This window comes from Myxocyprinus asiaticus, chromosome 17 (assembly GCF_019703515.2).
Source record: "Myxocyprinus asiaticus isolate MX2 ecotype Aquarium Trade chromosome 17, UBuf_Myxa_2, whole genome shotgun sequence".
In the NCBI taxonomy this organism is placed as follows: domain Eukaryota; kingdom Metazoa; phylum Chordata; class Actinopteri; order Cypriniformes; family Catostomidae; genus Myxocyprinus; species Myxocyprinus asiaticus.
This window is the reverse complement of record NC_059360.1, coordinates 17263259-17282091: the sequence shown is the minus strand read 5'-3', so window position 1 is coordinate 17282091 and position 18833 is coordinate 17263259. Positions and strand designations below refer to the sequence as shown.

The window sequence follows — 18833 nt, the reverse complement described above, 5'->3', positions numbered from 1 at the left end:
TTTTGAGTTATCTTGGCTGGATGGCTGGAATACTAGGGAGAGTAGCCACAGTACTAAATCATCTCCATTTATAGACAATTTGTCTAACTGTGGACAGATGAATATCTAAGCTCTTCAAGATAACTTTGTAACCCTTTCAAGCTTTATGCAAATCAACAATTCTTGATCGTAGGTCTTCTGAGATCTTTAGAAGGTTTCAAATGTTTGTGTTTGTTGGCATTTGTTGGGGCAGTTTGAATGAGCCTTTAGATTTAGTTTTTTTTTCAAAACCCCTAGCCCTACATATTAAACTTTGGCACGTAACTCGTCCTGTACATTTGCGCTAAGGCTTGTTGAGGAGAGGTGTGCAATTACTTTTCTTAGTGATACAAATTTTCGCCTGGTGAACGATAAAACCAACAAAATTCCTTGAACTTTTGGGATCAGAATATCATAGAGACATGGGGATGTTTTTTTATTTAACTTGGGGACAGTAAGCAACCACCTAGCAACCACCAGAACACCCTAACAACCACCTATCAAAGTCTTAGCAACCACATAACAACACACAAAAAATGTGAAAAAACCACCAAAGCAATACCCTGGCAACCACTCACAACACAAGAATTGTTGTGACGAGTTTTGCATGGGCAAGCACCACTCACATTTTCTTCAATAAAAGTAAAACTCTAGTTGACATTTATGATTGAGTAGGAGGTACAAGCTAAGCTCAGAGGCAGTCCTTTTTCACCTTTTTCTCTCGCAGCTAAATTCCAACACTCCTTCCAAGACTCCCAGTCAATTAATAAGACATCGTCTCCTCCCCTTTGCAGCCCCCTGCACAAGAGGCCACCCAAGAGCTGGCAGCCCCATCTCTAAAGCAGCTTCTCTGGTGGCCCAGTGGAATGCCGGCCGAGACAGGAGGGAAGGGTCCCAGGACTGAGGTGGAGAAGAAAGAAAAAGTCCCATCATTGCTCGCCAGGGCAGCCTGGTCAAAATTTGAGGGAGACAATAGGAGATGTGGGTCCTGTGCAGAATTCCTGTATTTCCAGCTATTGACTCTTCAACACCTCCCACTTGAAGGCCAAACCCCTTTCTGCTTCCAGTTCAGAAATTTACTGCAAATCCATGATCACAATAAGCTTTGAACATACAAAATGACTTCAGACCGTGCAACAATTCAAACTATGATGCTCTGATGTTTATTTATGTAATAAGCCAAAAGGTTAATCTGTTGATGTTTAGATCCTCTATTGGTCAAATGTCTTTTGGACAATGCAAATTTGCAGGTCAGAGTTTCTATGATACACAGTGGAGTACAAAATTCCTTTGCACAAATTTGTTTCATGTCTCCTGCGTTCACATGCGTATGAATGGAAACATTGACTCAAACAGATATACCCACCTGTGCTCAAATAACCACTTATATGATGGATCTAGATTTCAGTGGTCTGAATCTTAGTAAATGTGGTTATATCTACTTTAGTACTTCAATAATATAGTTTCCCACTTCTTCCAAGAGTTTCCTGTCAAGGGAAAAAATCATTGACAATTAGTATCATCAATCTTAATGCCAAGGCTTGTTTCAGAAAAAATGGTCTAAAACATTTGTGTATGTGTGTACACTGCTAAACAAATGAGAGAGAATGCTCACATACATTTGTACGGTATTATGTATCATCTTAACATCCTTTGAGGACAAGAAGTCTGATACCTTGATACCTCTTACTGTTCCTTTATTTAGATAAAAAGGAAAAGTAAATAAAGTGGTGGTTGTGGAGAGTTCCCCGTACTATGTAAAGCGCTTTGAGTGCCCTGAAAAGCGCTATATAAATGAAAGGAATTATTAATTATTAATGGCAAAATAGTAAAAGAGTAATAGAAAAAGTAATTACTATTTTATTATTATATTTGATATGACATGATATTTAACAAAAAATAACAACAACAAAAAAACTGATTTCAGGTATTTTTTTATGAATGAAAAAATAAATTTGGCATGATATTTACCAAAAATAAATAAATGAATAAAAATCTGCTTTCATGTGAAAAAAAAAAGTTATTTTCCAAGGAAAAAAAAAAATGCTGTCAGGTCATATTTGTGAATGAAAAATAAATATGATGTGATATTTACCAAATAAAACAAAATCTGCTTTTATATGATTTTATTTTAAATATATATATATATATATATATATATATATATATATATATATATATATATATATATATATATATACACACATATATATATAAAATTGCTTTTAGGTCATTTTTGTGAATGAAAAAAATATATATAATGTAATATTCACCAAAAAAAAAAATATTTCCATCAAAAATATGCTTTCATGTGAATTTTGTTTAATATATACTTACCAAAAAAGAAAAACAAAAAAAAAAAACAAACCCTGCTTTCAGCTAATATTTGTGAATAAAAAATAAATATGATATTTACAAATAAATAAATAAATGTTTGCTTTCAGGTCATATTTGTGAATGAAAAATAAATAACGTGATTTAAAAAAAAAAAAAATGCTTTCTGTCCATATTTGAGAATGATAAATAAATAAATAACATCAAAGATTACAGTCTACAGCTTTATGTATTTACAGGCTTCATTGACATTTTTTATTCGTTTGGCAACCGTCATATATAACTAGGTGCATGAGCATAGCTACAGATTACAGGTAACTGTAAAAACTATTTTTTAGTTTAGAATTTATTTAGTTTGGAATTTTTTTATCTGCATTGTTACATAGCCACTGGTTACAGTATAAACTTTACAAAATTTACTGTTACAGGAATGTTTTATTCCATTTATGACAAATTAAATGATATTACTCTTGTTCAATAAGATGTTTTCAAAACTTTAAAGCCCTTAATTTTTTATAACAACCTCAAACATATTTTTCACAAAACAAATGGGAAAACAGCTGCTAACAAGACTAGTTAATAAAACACTCTCTGACATCACACAGAGTTGATTCAACTCATCTGAGACAACAACACTCATGCAAGACACTCCAATTGGCATCTGTATCCTAACACAAAAGAATAATAGAACCACACAATTCTCAACTTTCAAAATATGAATAAATATTCATGTATAATGTATCCTCTTCTTTCAATAGAATATAATCTTAAAACAAAGCACTGGGTACATAAACAGGGATCACTGTCACACAGTGTGGTAGACTAATGGCTTAGCGCTTACAGAATATATATAGCATTAAAACTCACTATAAATGAAATGATTTTGGTGCTTTTTAAGCATTAAAGTCTAATCATAATTCAATTTAAATAAATTAATGCAAAAATAAATCTAGCCCAGCTAGATAACTAAAAATAAGCATTTATGATAAGCCATTCAGGTCCCATTTCACCTTAAAGTTAAATATCTAATGCACGGTGAAGACTAGTAGACTAGTCTACTACCAGTCAAGAAAAAAGAAAGCTGTTATGTACATGTCATATTCAAGCAGGTCTGCATGAAATGACCATCAAAGCAAACAGGCTACCCAAATCTGTGTAAAGAGCGCCCCTTGGTGGCAGCCATTGATTGCACACTAAGAGGAAAAGAGCCTGTAAAATTTCACAAAATTCTTTTAAAACCATTTGCTCAAATTTCTCTTTGCAATTTAATCCAACTTGTGTTCCAATAGCTGGACATTAATATAAAGCAACAGCATCAAACCAACAGGAATGCAAGTGTTTTATATTGTGTTTTTTGTGGCTGTTGACAAAAAATTGAGACTGCAGAATATAAATGGTCCTTTTCTATGTCGCCCCATTGTTTCACAATCTGAACAGGGGTCACAATGATAGATATGGAAAGATCTGGGCTGGAGGACTTGTGCTAGTTTTTAGAATGGGTGATTGTTACAACAACCATTATAACAAATAGAATTACATGAAGAAGTGTAAAAACAGAGAGGAAAGTGGGTTTCACAGTTGTAAATGTTGGAAGAAGGAAGCGCGATATCATTGACCTTCACTTTTTGGCAAGTGCCTAACAGAATCAGAAAGACTTCACTACACAGAAAATTAAAGCTTGGTATAGGTTGTAAGATTTTGCATCAAGTTTCACTGCTACAAATCATGACTTTGGTAAGATAAAAAGAAATAAGAAGGATAGGGTTTTTTAAAGAGAGGAGACTCTAGCTTGCTTTTGGGGCAACAGTGATATCCAAGGCAGCGGACGCGAATGCTTTCAAATGGATATAAAAGTGGAGATACTTAAAGTATAGTCTGCATTGATTTGACAAAATCCATCCCTAATGTGGAGCTGTTTAAGGATCTGAATTTCAACTGCTAAAGTGAATAAATGTAATTTAATGCAATTTCCATATTTTAGAATAAATGTCATGTCAGTGACAACAAACTATCCAAAATGAGAAGAGAGATAATTTGTATAACCACATTATCCAAAAAGAGAATTACTGTAATAATTTTGTACAGTTAATTCTATACAATTGTCCTGTAATTCATGTACAGTCAGCCGTAATAAGGCTGAAGTGCTTATGGTCGAATCTTATGAAACCTGTTACCTTAAAATCAAATGAAAAATATAATGAATTAAATTTTGCAAAAAGAAAATGAAAGATGACAAATGGAAAAAAATTATTATTATTATTATTATTATTTATTTTTTTTGCATTTTCATGACAGTTAAGCACAAAAAAAAAAATATATATATATATATATATATAAAAAAAAAATAATAAAAAGCACACAAATTGCTGTATCAGCAAAATTATAATATAGTTAGAATAATCAATATAATCAAATAATACAAAGAATAAGAAAAATAAGAAAATAAGAATAAAAAATATATAATAAGAAATATAAGATAAATAATACAAATCTCAAGAGTAAAACATCCAAATGCATTACGGTAATGCAAGTTTTGGAGAAAAATGTGCTTAACTGTCAAGAAAATAATGTCACATAAAATCTTAATGGTCCAAAAATAGCTTTATTTGTATTATATTTAATACAGTATATATTTCATTTTGATATATTTTTGATCATTTTATTATACTTATAAATATAATTAATTTTTTCTTTTGATTTTGGAGTGAAATATGGCATTTTATTTTTTGCTCTGTGACAGAAATGTATTTAATCTGTCAGAATTTTTTATATTCAAGTTTCAGACCACAGATTCACTTTCAAAATTTTAGTTTTAAAACACCTCTAGAACAAGGCAATTCAACTAAAGCTATCAAGAAATAGATCAGAAACTAGTTTCCATGCAGTAGAAAAAATTACCAACACCCCAACATAATTTACATCCAGGCATTACCTCAATTCTCATTTTCAAATCCACAACCCCTTCAAAAACAAGGTGGAGCTGAAGAAACATAAAGATGCAGTAAGCGATTTTAACCATTCTAGAATTTCCACAAGCTGAGCCGCTGGATTAGCCACGTCCCCTCTATCCAAAAGATACCAAATGAGCTTTCTTGTGACCAACTCGAACAGAAACGGCTCTCAAAAACAACAGCTGTAAAATAGCGCCCTCAACATAACCTCAACTGTTATGAATAACATGGCATAATAATGGCATTAAGCCTCAATAATTCGCTGCAACTACAATACTATGAGAACACAAAAAATTATTGACATTGACATTTTTGTTTGCTTTATATAGAGTCTAGTGCAGCCACAGAGACAGGCAAGATATCTCAGGACACTTATTTCATTAATATCGTACAGTAAGTAGCACAATTTTCTGCATACCTTTCCATGAAAAAAATAGCTTACAGTACCTTTAATTACTCCCCCTCCATGAGCAGATGAGCTGCCCACACCTACAGTTAAAATAGATACAGGCACGCAGGACCCCTCAGTTACTGTTCAAAACCAGACAACACAATTTACAAGTCCCCACGAGCATTAAAATAGGGCAACAAAAACGGAGTGTGCAGATCAAAGGACTGCGTTCAGTTTAAGGGCCCGGATGCTTACAACATGTTCACTACACTTCTACAAACGGCAAACAGAATTATAAAAAAACCCACATGGCCTTTAATCTCATAAAAGCTAAAACAAGAGGAATAATCCTCTAAAATATCTTATCAGACTGTAAAACAAGCTCTGTGTTCCTCTCTCTCTTGTTTTAATGGCCAAGCAATTGGACTTGGGAAAACATTAGGACATACAGTACTCCCTCAAGAACAAACAGCACCACAGCAATTCATTTAATGAAGCCTCTCTCCCAAAGGAGAGTTCAATCTAGGACTCTCTGCCTCCCCTTGTTCCTGTTCTATTAATACACCCAAATAAAAGAGGGAGGCAGTAATGAGAACAGGGGAAGAGGCAGAACGCCGCACAGACGCATGAAAGTGAGCCGAGCTCCTGCTGATCTTATTGCTCTTGTCCTTTGCCCGGGTTCAAGTGGGCAGGAGCACCAATTTATGTGTGTTTGAGTGTGTGTGTACCTGCCTGCTGTGTCCAAATTCAGCCCTCACCATTTAAAAGTATAGGTCGACCGATATTGTTATTAATCTATATTGTTTGACCGATATGATTCAACTATTTTTGTCTAAGTGCCCGATAAACAGAAAAGATTTTACTGTTTTATTTCTGCTTTTTGACCCAATAATTATTGACTACAACAATAAAACATTGTGAATATTTATAAAAAAATTCTCCCCTTTTCTCCCCAATTTGGAATGCCCAATTCCCAATGCGCTCTAAGTCATCGTGGTGGCGTAGCGACTCACCTCAATCCGGGTGGCGGAGGATGAATCTCAGGTCGCCACCGCGTCTGAGACCGTCAATCGTGCATCTTATCACGTGGCTTGTTGAGCGCATTACCGCGGAGACATAGCGCGTGTGGAGGCTTCACGCTATTCTCTGCGGCATCCACGCACAGCTCACCACGCGCCCCACCGAGAGCGAGAACCACATTATAGCGACCACGAGGAGGTTACCCCATGTGACTCTACCCTCCCTAGCAACCGGGCCAATTTGGTTGCTTAGGAGACCTGGCTGGAGTCACTCAGCACGCCCTGGATTCGAACTCGCGACTCCAGGGGTGGTAGTCAGCGTCAATACTCGCTGAGCTACCCAGGCCCCCCATGAATATTTATTAATAATAATCAAATGCTACAAGTCAAGCATTTCTGTAGTGTATCCTTAAGCATAAATGGCTGATTGTTTTAAAAAGTCAAATAATTACAACACATTAAAATATTAAAGGGATAGTTTACCTAAAAATAAAAAAACTGTGATAATTTATTCACCCTCAGTTTTTCCCCAAATGCTTATAACTTATAACACAAAAGGAGATGTTTGCCTCAGTCATCATTAACTTTCATTGCCTCTTTTTTTCATACAATGAAAGTAAATGGTAACTTAGGTGGTCATTCCTAGCATCTTCTTTTATGTTCCTTGCAAGAAAGAAAGAAAAAGTAAACCCAAAAGTAAAGAACTGCTACCGATAGAACTGATAAAAAAAAAAAATTGCATATCGGCAAAATATTGGTTAAACCGATAATTGGTCTATCTCTATTTAAAAGCTCATGAATGTGATATGTGATGTGATATCTTAGTAAGTACACAGGAAGTGGAATGCATGATTATTTAGAGTGTAGTCTTAGACTGCCCCTAAAAATGGCAGTTATGTTTGCCCTCGTCAGGCACTGTTTTTAAATATTTTTTGTACATTTACATTTATCCACTTGGCAGACACTTTTATCCAAACTGACTTACAGTGGATCCCTGGGAATCAAACCCATGATCTTGGTGTTGCTAGCAACATCCTCTACCAGTTGAGCTACAGGAACCCAGCAATGTAATGCTTGTTATGCATAAAAGTCTTAAAGGATACGAAAAGAACCAGAATAATAGTAATAATTGTACTAAAAGAAAGAAGTAACATTTGCATAGCAATGTAGAGTTCAAGTGCTTTCAATTACAAATTTGTAGTGCTTGAAAAGTAAGAATGCTATCACGTCACAAATAATATAGACAGTCCTTTAGGCATAAGATAAAACGATTCCCTTTTCGACTGTGAAATGCTACCGAAATTACAAACTAAAGCACAAACACTGAGAACCACATAATCAGCTCAAGTGCTTGTGAAACGGAGGATGCAAAGATGAAAAACATGCAAGCGCATCATTTTAGACACACAGTCTCTACCACAGCCTGTCCCAAAGCATCAACCATCTACACAGGACCAAAACAACACAACATGGTATATCAGACAGGAAGCCACAGACATCTTCTAGCAGGCATATCACTTGAATTGGGGCTAAAAATTGGCCTGTAGTCATTTTAAAATCTGGTTATCTTACATAAGGTAAGCGTGTCATTAGGCTTTGTGAACAATGAGTTCAAGATTCTAGAAGGGTTCAAGTTCTAGATTCAAGCTGAGCATGACATTTGACTCAGACATTAAACCAAGAGTGACAAAATTTTAGACAACATGTTTAGCTAGAAGCAAACTAGACTGATAGTGGAATGAACAACTTTTGCAAACCTTCTGTGGATTGACGTTCCCTCATTTAGCCATTGGCTCTGTCTTCAACTTTTTCAAAAAGAGTTCAAGCGAAAAAGAAACAAATAAATAAACCTAAAGAAAGGATCTCAACAGAAATTCAAATTACATGTAAATACAAAACAAACTATAGTCTTTTCCACCTTGCCAAGGGTAAAAAAAGTGTTGATGGTACAATTAAATGCTCAAACTCATCAATAGTTTAGGTTTGTTGCTACTTCAGTAAAATCTTTTGGAAGAAGTCAAGGACTGAAGTTAAATATGTTCACTAGCCTGGTCTTCAGCGCTCACCGTGTGTATCTATTGCTAGAAATGAATCTGGGTTGGTGCCACTTTCCCCACATGCAAACTATGGAGTTGTGTGAGCATGAAGGAGAAAGAAAGGGACGATGGGAGAGGTTTGTCCCACACTGCTGTCTGTTTCTCAAAAAGGTTCACTCTGTGAAGGTGAAGGCAGGTTGTGGTTGGCTCTGACAGGGCTTATCGTCTGGGCCCAGAGTGAAAGGTGTGCTCACAGAGACCTGGGGTATGATAGCCGTCTCTCCGCTTGGTGGAGTCTTATCCTGAGACTGTGAGGAAGAGGAGGAGGAGTGTGTGCTCTCGCTGGAGCTGCTGCGGGTCTCTGTGCTGGTGCTGGTCTTCTTCATCTTCCTGCGTTTGGCCAGAGGTGCCTTGTCCACCGTCTGGAGTCGGAAGCCCTCCCGCTTACACTTATTAAAGGCCTGGGGAAGATATCACAGTATTACACAACTAAACAACATGATTGAATCAAATAAAAAATAAAAAAAACTAGGGTTGGGAAATGTAATGTGTTTTTTTTTTCTTTTTCTCCCCAATTCGGAATGCCCAATTCCCAATGAGCTCCCAAAGTCCTCGTGGTGGCGTAGTGACTCGCCTCAATCCGGGTGGTGGAGGACAAATCTCAGTTGCCTCCATGTCTGAGACGTCCCTAACCCTAACTAACCTAACCTAACCTAACCTAACCTAACTCTAACACTGAGATCTAGTCACGTGGCTTGTTGAGTGCGTTACCATGGAGGCCCACGGCACTCTCCACGGCATCCATGCACAACTCACCACGTGCCCCACCAAGAGCGAACCACATTATAGCAACCACGAGGAGGTTACCCCATGTGGCTCTACCCTCCCTAGCAACCAGGCCAATTTGGTTGCTTAGGAGACCTGGCTGGATTTGCCCTGGATACGAACTCGCGTGGTAGTCAGCGTCTTTACTCACTGAGCTACCCAGGCCCCCGGGAAATGTAATGCATTGACTTCTGTGATTTATAGTAGAACGTTTACTGCAGTATCCATTTTTTGTTTTTCACTTCCTAAAATGTAACTAACGTTTTCCTCAATTCCTGTGGCTAAAATTGGCATATACGAATTTCCAGGAGGTACACCCTCGACTTGACTGCACATACTAGCGCAGAAACTATGCATGACGCATGTCCGAAGCATAATAAACAAGGGAGAATGGATTTACTGAATGGAGAATTCACCCACTAGTGCTGAGCCAGGTGTGGGAGAGATAGAGTCAAGCTGCTGTATCTCTTCGCATCGCCCAAAATGCTCAATTGCTGTCATCTGATTCCGAACCAGTGATAAAAACGAAACCATGCGAGAGAGACCCAACATGTGCACGATAGAGACTGAACGGCAGCCAGAGAAAATAATAGTTTTGAGATTTTAAACTACAGCAAATTAAACTTCAGCATTTAGTTTGTTTTGTATCTGTATGTATAGTGTCTAATAATGCACTGGAAAAGTACACTTAAGTTTCTCTTGCCAGTAAAGCTTGATATGAATTGAATCTGCCCATTTGATCCTATAATTAAAAAAGTCCACTGGAAAACGGCAGAAGATTTTGCCCAACTTTTAATTACAGCATGCCCACGGATTTTATGGCATGTATACCTATACTTGAATCAAAGTTTATATCTGTAAAAAAAAGTGTCTAATTAACTGTATCCGCAAAAGACTGAAAATTTTTACATGTACACAGGTGGCCAAAAGTTTGGAATAATGTACATATTTTGCTGTTTCAGAAGGAAATCGGTACTTTAATTTACCAAAGTGGCATTCAGGACATTACTGATGTAAAAAAACAGCACATCACTATTTGAAAAAAGTCATTTTTGATCAAATCAAGACAGGCCCCATTTCCAGCAGCCATCACTCCAACACCTTATCCTTGAGTAATCATGCTAAATTGCTAATTTGGTACAAGAAAATCACTTGCTATTATATCAAACATGTTCGTTAAATGAAGCTTAACATTGTCTTTGTGTTTGTTTTTGAGTTGCCACATTATGCAATAGACTGGCATGTCTTAAGGTCAATATTAGGTCAAAAATGGCAAAAAAGAAACAGCTTTCTCTAGAAACTCATCAGTCAATCATTGTTTTGAGGAATGAAGGCTATACAATGCTTGAAATTGCCAAAAAACTGAAGATTTCACACAAAGGTATACAGTGCATCCGGGAAGTATTCACAGCGCTTCACTTTTTCCACATTTTGTTATGTTACAGCCTTATTCCAAAATGGATTTCCTCAAAATTCTACAAACAATACCCCATAATGACAACACGAAAGAAGTTTGTTTGAAATCTAAATTTAAAAAAAAAAAATCACATGTACATAAGTATTCACAGCCTTTGCCATGACACTCAAAATTGAGCTCAGGTGCATCCTGTTTCCACTGATCATCCTTGAGATGTTTCTACAATTTGATTGGAGTCCACCTGTGGTAAATTCAGTTGATTGGACATGATTTGGAAAGGCACACACCTGTCTATATAAGGTCCCACAGTTAACAGTGCATGTCAGAGCACAAACCAAGCCATGAAGTCCAAGGAATTATCTGTAGACCTTCTAGACAGGACTGTATCGAGGCACAGATCTGGGGAAGGGTACAGAAAAATTTCTTCCTAGAGCTGGCCGCCCGGCCAAACTGAGCAATCGGGGGAGAAGGGCCTTAGTCAGGGAGGTGACCAAGAACCTGATGGTCACTCTGACAGAGCTCCAGCATTTCTCTGTGGAGAGAGGAGAACCTTCCAGAAGAACAACCATCTCTGCAGCACTCCACCAATCAGGCCTGTATGGTAGAGTGGCCAGACGGAAGCCACTCCTCAGTAAAAGGCACATGACAGCCCGCCTGAAGGACTCTCAGACCATGAGAAACAAAATTCTCTGGTCTGATGAAACAAAGATTGAACTCTTTGGCCTGAATGGCAAGCGTCATGTCTGGAGGAAACCAGGCACCACTCATCACCTGGCCAATACCATCCCTACAGTGAAGCATGGTGGTGGCAGCATCATGCTGTGGGGATGTTTTTCAGCGGCAGGAACTGGGAGACTAATCAGGATCGAGGGAAAGATGAATGCAGCAATGTACAGAGACATCCTTGATGAAAACCTGCTCCAGAGCGCTCTGGACCTCAGACTGGGGTGACGGTTCATCTTCCAACAGAACAACAACCCTAAGCACACAGCCAAGATAACAAAGGAGTGGCTACAGGACAACTCTGTGAATGTCCTTGAGTGGCCCAGCCAGATCCCAGACTTGAACCCAACTGAACATCTCTGGAGAGATCTGAAAATGGCTGTGCACCGACGCTCCCCATCCAACCTGATGGAGCTTGAGAGGTCCTGCAAAGAAGAATGGGAGAAACTGCCCAAAAATAGGTGTGCCAAGCTTGTAGCATCATACTCAAAAAGACTTGAGGCTGTAGTTGGTGCCAAAGGTGCTTCAACAAAGTATTGAGCAAAGGCTGTGAATACTTTTGTACGTGGTTTTTTTTTTTGTTTTTGTTTTTTTATTTTGCAAAGATTTCAAACATTTCTTTCACATTGTCATTATGGGGTACTGTTTGTAGAATTGAGGAAAATAATGAATTTAATCCATTTTGGAATAAGGTTGTAACATAACAAAATGTGGAAAGTGAAGCGCTGTGAATATATTTTTAATATATATTCCAGTAATGAGAAAAATATTTTTTGCATTATGAAAATTTGAATCTGGGGGAAAATGTGCTTTAAAAATGTTCATGAAAAAAATGTCACAATGCAAAACATCGTAATGGTCCTAAAATAGACTTATTCATTTTTTTTATTATTATTTAAAAAAGACATTTCAATTAAGCAAAACAATTCCTTGTATTTTTGGAAGTGAAAAATTACCCAGTTATGCTCATGAAAGGTTTTAACAGAAGTTCAACGAATACTACCATAACATTTAAATCGTTTACAATTTAATTAAAATAACATTTTATATCTATTTACATTTTTTTAATATATATATATATATATATATAAAGGCATTTAATTTTAGCAACATTTCTTATTTCTTTTATTTTTGGAAGTGAAATATGACCCGGTTGTGCTCTTGACAAGTTTTATTCTCCTAGTCTCTTGCCAGTTATCCCTCACTTACATTGAAGGTGGCTTTAACACAGGTGTGCACTGAGGCCGTGGAAGAGCCCAAGATGTCAGGGGTCATGAGAGGGTTGGAGGAAAGCTGACTGTCATCCTGCAGCCAGGCATTATAACGCAGACCACACATCTTTATCCGCTTGACAGGGTCCACCGTCAACAGCTCTGTAAATGAGTATGCCACATACAAACACACATATTAGATCTAACAAATGTATTCCACCACAAAATGCCCTCTAAAAATCTCCAGCTGTGTCCCACCTTGTATCAGATCCTTGGCCTGACTAGATACATTCTTCCAAGCTTCACCTTCGAAAGAAAAGTCCCCCTTTTTGATCTTCCTCATGATCTCCTCTGCACTGGTGTGTGTTAGACTCTTCTCCTGACACTGAAATGGGACCTGGCCAGACAGCATGGTGTACTGCGACACAACATCACACAACAGCAACTTAAAACATGAATCAGCGATGTGGATAATACCTGTATGTCAAATATGAGGTGCCTCAAGGTTTTGTCTTAGGACCATTATTATTTTATATACACTGGATATGTTTGTACAAACTCATCTTAAAACATGGCATTTCTGATCACTGATACAAACTAATGATGATTTTACAATACCTTATTGTATTACAAATTCTGTTTGACTTGTTTTCTTATTCTTATTTTATTAAAATATAAATTTGCTCTAGCAAAAGAAAAAAAAATGTGAAAGAAAGATAAATAGAGTAAAAGTGTACAGCTAAAATAAGCTACACAGCACTTCACTTTCTCTGTACTGTGACCTCGCTCCTTCCTGTGCTGAGCTTCAGGGCATCTCAGCTTGCAGCCTGTCACAGATAATCACATCAAAACCTGTCTCTTGCACTATTCTGCTCTTCCCCCAGGGGGCCACAGCGAGGTCCTACTCCCCATTACATAGCGAGGCAGAAACAGACCCACAAAAATAACTCTGCAAATAGACAACCCCTTCAGGTGTCCTCTCTCTATCTCCTCTAATCTTTTTCTCAATGAAGTTCTGTTGAACTGGCCAAACATTTTAGCTTAAGTGTAGCTGAGATCACTCCAGTCTGTAGTGCTAAGCTTTTTTGGAAATGGGGGCAGTTCAGTTTGTTTATTTTGGTTGGTGTATAACTGAATAAGTGTCAGAAACAGCAGTACATTATACTCCTATCCACAAATAGTAAGCTACATGAAATAAAAGGGATAAAAGCTCCTGTGAGGATACAAACAGACTCATTTAAGCAGAAATGGCACAAAGCATCCAAATATTAATACAAATTACACCATTCAATGCATTATTTGCATAAAAAAGCCTGACAAAAGGATTCTTCAATGTGAATCATAGCACTGAGCGGTGTGACTCACATTTAGTACCCGTTTTGCCCCATTCCCTCTTCCATAAAAGCAGTACGAGTGAACACAACAACTCTTTACCAAACTCATGTGACCCTACTGTCTTACATAGGCAGATACCTTCTGGGGCAGCATCCTAAATGAAATGGAATCTCATATAAGTAATGCTCTATATAGGCAGCAACTTAATTAAAAAGTCATTCACAAGCTCATGAACCCCATCAATACTTTCCAGCACAGAACTGTCAAGAAGTACAATCTGCCAGTTACGCCCTTACTAGTTCCTACACCTTACACATTGGCAATTGGCCCTTACCAATATGACCCCTAAACTCCAAAGGTCGCAGGACTCATCATAACCATCATACTTGAGGATCTCAGGGGCGGCGTACTGAAGAGTGAAGCAGGGGGTCTTTAGGAGTTGATTGTCGGGAGGTTTGAGCCTTGCAAAGCCAAAGTCAATGACTTTTATCTCTGAATTCTCAGTGTCATCAGTGAAGAGCAAATTCTAAGAGGAGAAAAGAGAGGTTGAAGAACATCATTACATAGTCAGAAAACTAAAGCCACACAGCAGCAAAAAGGTCCATTTGTAACAAAAATTATTTGTTTACAAATATGAACTATGATTAGCTAATTAACCATTAGCCAAACTGAAAGTAATGATGGGGGGCATAAACTGAGCGATTCTTTCTATGTTTAAATACTTGCTCCTTTCCCAGTTTAATGTTCAGAGACAACTACTGTATAAGTAACCTATTCATAAGTTGATTTCCCTGAAAAGTGTAAACACTGTGGCACTATCAAACATTACTCTGTTTGTTTGAGAATCCCGACTAGGGGTCCGATTCCCGTACAATGATGTGACTCACTGCTTAACCACCAGTACGATGTATCGTTGGAGAAATTAACCAGCTAGTGACAACTGTTTCCCAAAACCATAGTAACTATGTTATCCATCGTTCTAACCACGCTGGTTCAACAATATATAAATGTGGTTAATGACTTTATGCAAGGGGTGGAGTAATAACATCTGCGGATATAAAATCATAAAAGCTCATTTACACGTACTCCAGAAAGCTGTTTAATGCACGAAAGCTGCTGAAGACACGAAAGCTGCGTGCACTATGCAATGGTGGAGTTTCCCTCTACATCAGACTCCGGGGTTCCCCCAACGCACTTGAGCACATACGCACTCTTCAAAAACATATGAAAACTTCACTTATGCATTTACATGGACACATGCCTCTGACAGAAACCATGTGTGTTAAAGAGCTTTCTCTTAACAGCCTTTAATCCCTTAAATGGCTGCATTTGCGTTTATGTGACATTTCAGAACGCTGCTTTCTGCAAAACACCAGAATAAGCAGTTTTCTTAAGAGCATGTAAACGTGGTCAAAGTCTTTATAGAATGAAAGATATACAGTACTGTGCAAAAGTTTTAGGCACTTAGGAAAAATGTTGCATAGTGAGGATGTCTTCAAAAATAATGCCATAAATAGTTGTAATTTAACACTTAATGTCATATAAAGCCCAGTAAATATAAAAAAGCTATATCAACATTCGGTGTGACCACCTTTGCCTTTAAAACAGCACCAATTCTCCTAGGTACACCTGGACACAGTTTTTCTTGGTTGTTGGCAGATAGGATGTTCCAAGCTTCTTGGAGAATTTGCCACAGTCCTTCTATCTATTTAGGCTGTTTCAATTGCTTCTGTCTCTTTATGTAATCTCAGACTGTCTCGATGTTCAGTGGGGGGCTTTGTGGGGGCAATGCCATCTCTTGCAGAGCGCCCTGTTCTTCTATTCTAATCTTTTCTATTTGCAAAAGTAATGTTTGGGAGTCTAACATTTATATTTCCTATTGACACACTAAAGCTGAAGATATAAATAACCATCTTAAGACAAACGATTTTGTGAAACATCTTATGTGCCTAAGACTTTTGCACAGTACTGTATATGGAATAATAGATATAGAAGCCTCAGCCACGTGAAATGATGTCCCACAGCAAACTAAGGAACTATCCTTCTAACCACAGGTAAAGAGCTGTGGTTCTAATCACACAACTTTGCGATGCTGTCTGCGAATGTTCATTGAAACAACTGTTTTGGGAAACACCACATCATTGTACATTGCTGGTAACAATGGAACTTGCGACCATAGTTGGCCAACGATGCTTTTGGGAAACGCACCCCAGACCAATATAGCAACATTGGCTCAACCAATGACATGAGTTTGGGGGCGGGACTATTTGTTTGTTCAACCAATGGAATCATTATTTTTGCAAATTCCACACTTCACCTTTAACAAGACTAAAGCTTCTTGCATAGGTTTTCTTTAAATTAAGCAAGACCTTCAGCAAGCAATGTTCCATCATAAGGCCTAAATACTATGTAAAGTTTTGCCCAGTACTTTGGGGCCCCTCGGTCTAGAAGCACATGTAATTCAGGAGTGCTGTGACATGCGGGTTGAGTCATCTGTTTTAATAACAGTGATTGTGGCAGAGAGTGCTGTACCTCTGGTTTGAGGTCCCTGTGCACCACGCCCACATCATGCATGTGGCTGACTGCGGACACCAGTCTGCGCATGATGCAGCTGGCCTCCGTCTCACTGAAGTGCTGCTTCCTCCTGATCCTCTCCAGCAGTTCTCCACCTCGCAGGAGTTCCAGAACTAGATATGTGTGCAGCTACACAAACACATATAAAACAATTTACAAAAACATACAAAAAGGGCTTTCAAAACTGGTGCATTACAGAAACAGTAAATCAGATTGACGGCAATTATGCTATTTGCCATAAAAGACACTAGCAAACTGGTTTCTAAAGCAGGAGGATCCACAAAAGAACTATTCCCTTATAGGCGTGTATAACTTTATGTAGGCATCACCAGGGGCATCTGGGTTCAATACAAATTAAGCTCAATCAACATCATGTACACTTTTTGTGTTAGTTAACTGGTAACCTCACGTGGGCCACTAAAATGTAAAAAGGGCCAGAGCTGGCCCGCAAGCCTCCTGTTGAACAGGTCTGGGTTAGCATATATTATCAAGAAACTTTGAGCAGGTTATGCAGGTTTGAGTTCAGCCTGTGAAGTGTCTGCACAAAAATATCAAATTAGTGAGCTTAAGCCAAACACAAGGAACATTATATAATCACAATTACACAAAGCTAAATAATAGATTTTCCATTATACAGTGCAAAGCCTTCTCCCCTGGCATAGATATAAATGTAATGACAGACAGTCGGGGGGAATTTTGCCTTTGAACTCAGGAAGGGCTGGAAAAATCCTTTGGCAAATGCTTGGATTTAAGATGATTTTTAAAATGGGCTTCCATCTCATTATGCACTGAATATGTGTGAATAAGTGAAAGGCGGAATAAGTGTTTGCATGGCTTATACAGTATGTGCGGTATGGGGTGTGTGTGTGTGCACATGAGAGTAAAAAGAGAGGCAAATGAAAAAGAGCAAGCTAATATCTCTCATCATCTCTGGTATAGATGAACAAAGACCCTGACCGGGCAGGGCGGCTCTGCTTTTCATCTGGGGCACGGCACTGGGTACGGAGGGTGGGGGTTGATAACCTCCAATTGGCAAGTGTGCACAGCATACACATACACACACACACACACACACACACACACTTTTTCAGATCTAAAGAGGAGTCCAACTGACTCCAGCTTATCACAGTAATGAATAGGATGGTGGACCAAGCTGTCTGAACACACACACTCAGAAACACACACACACACACACACACACACACACACACACGTTACATATTTTATGGCTTAATAAACCCCCAGCAACATAATAATGTGATTATCTGAATGAAACTGGATATTTAGTCGGAAATAATGTAGAACGGGCTTGTTTTGTCCATCAAGTTCCGACTGAATGAAGACATGTTAATCTATGATTAATTATTGATTAATTGATTTGGTTACAACAGCAGAATGGTTGTTTCAGAGCTGGAGAAAGTTATTCCACATTGATGAAAGATTATGAAACAAACTTCTTTCTTTAGAATAAAAAACAACAAGGTGAGCGACATCTATTCAGAAGGTAAATAAGGCCATTTTTAATGTTGTCTTTAGTGAAAACCAACCAGAATGCTGTTTTTGCAGTTAGTTTAAACCTTCTTTGACGCTGCATCTGATAGGTACTGGATGGTAATTGAGACAAAGTACAATGAAAAGGAAGAGCGCAGTTTATTAACTGGAGGGAATGTAATCTGGGGCAGGTGCGAGGACAAAGAGGGCTCAACCTTATTCAGGGTAGCCCAGTTCTGTGACTAAATGAAGCTTGGATATGCACAGAGCAACTCTAGGTTTCACAGTCTTTTAATCAAAAATATGCACTAGGGCTATCAACTGGGCTGAGAAACTAAATTCAAATTTTTACCTTAATTATTACCAAAACTCGAATTAAATTCAAATTTTAAAAGTCACAAGATTTTTAAATTGACGTTGTTTCCTTAGTCCGCAAGAGGGTGCAACGAATACATATCAGCCAAACAGCACCGTGTTATATTATTGCAAAGATCATTCCTGGCTGTTT

The 18833-nt window shown here is 37.9% G+C and overlaps 1 protein-coding gene across 1 annotated transcript in view; it reads right to left on the bottom strand.

The window, feature by feature from the left end:
* Window positions 1-2246: 2246 nt before the first annotated feature.
* Window positions 2247-18833, bottom strand: part of LOC127454845 (ribosomal protein S6 kinase alpha-5-like) — a 39802-nt gene continuing 23215 nt past the window's right edge. Inside the window, exons 13-17 of the mRNA XM_051722306.1 lie at window positions 16793-16963; window positions 14595-14786; window positions 13184-13343; window positions 12924-13087; window positions 2247-9210 (exon numbers count right to left, since the gene is read on the bottom strand). Of these exons, the coding sequence (XP_051578266.1) occupies window positions 8923-9210; window positions 12924-13087; window positions 13184-13343; window positions 14595-14786; window positions 16793-16963 (975 nt within the window). The 3' untranslated portion in view covers window positions 2247-8922. The remainder of the gene's footprint in view (window positions 9211-12923; window positions 13088-13183; window positions 13344-14594; window positions 14787-16792; window positions 16964-18833) is intronic.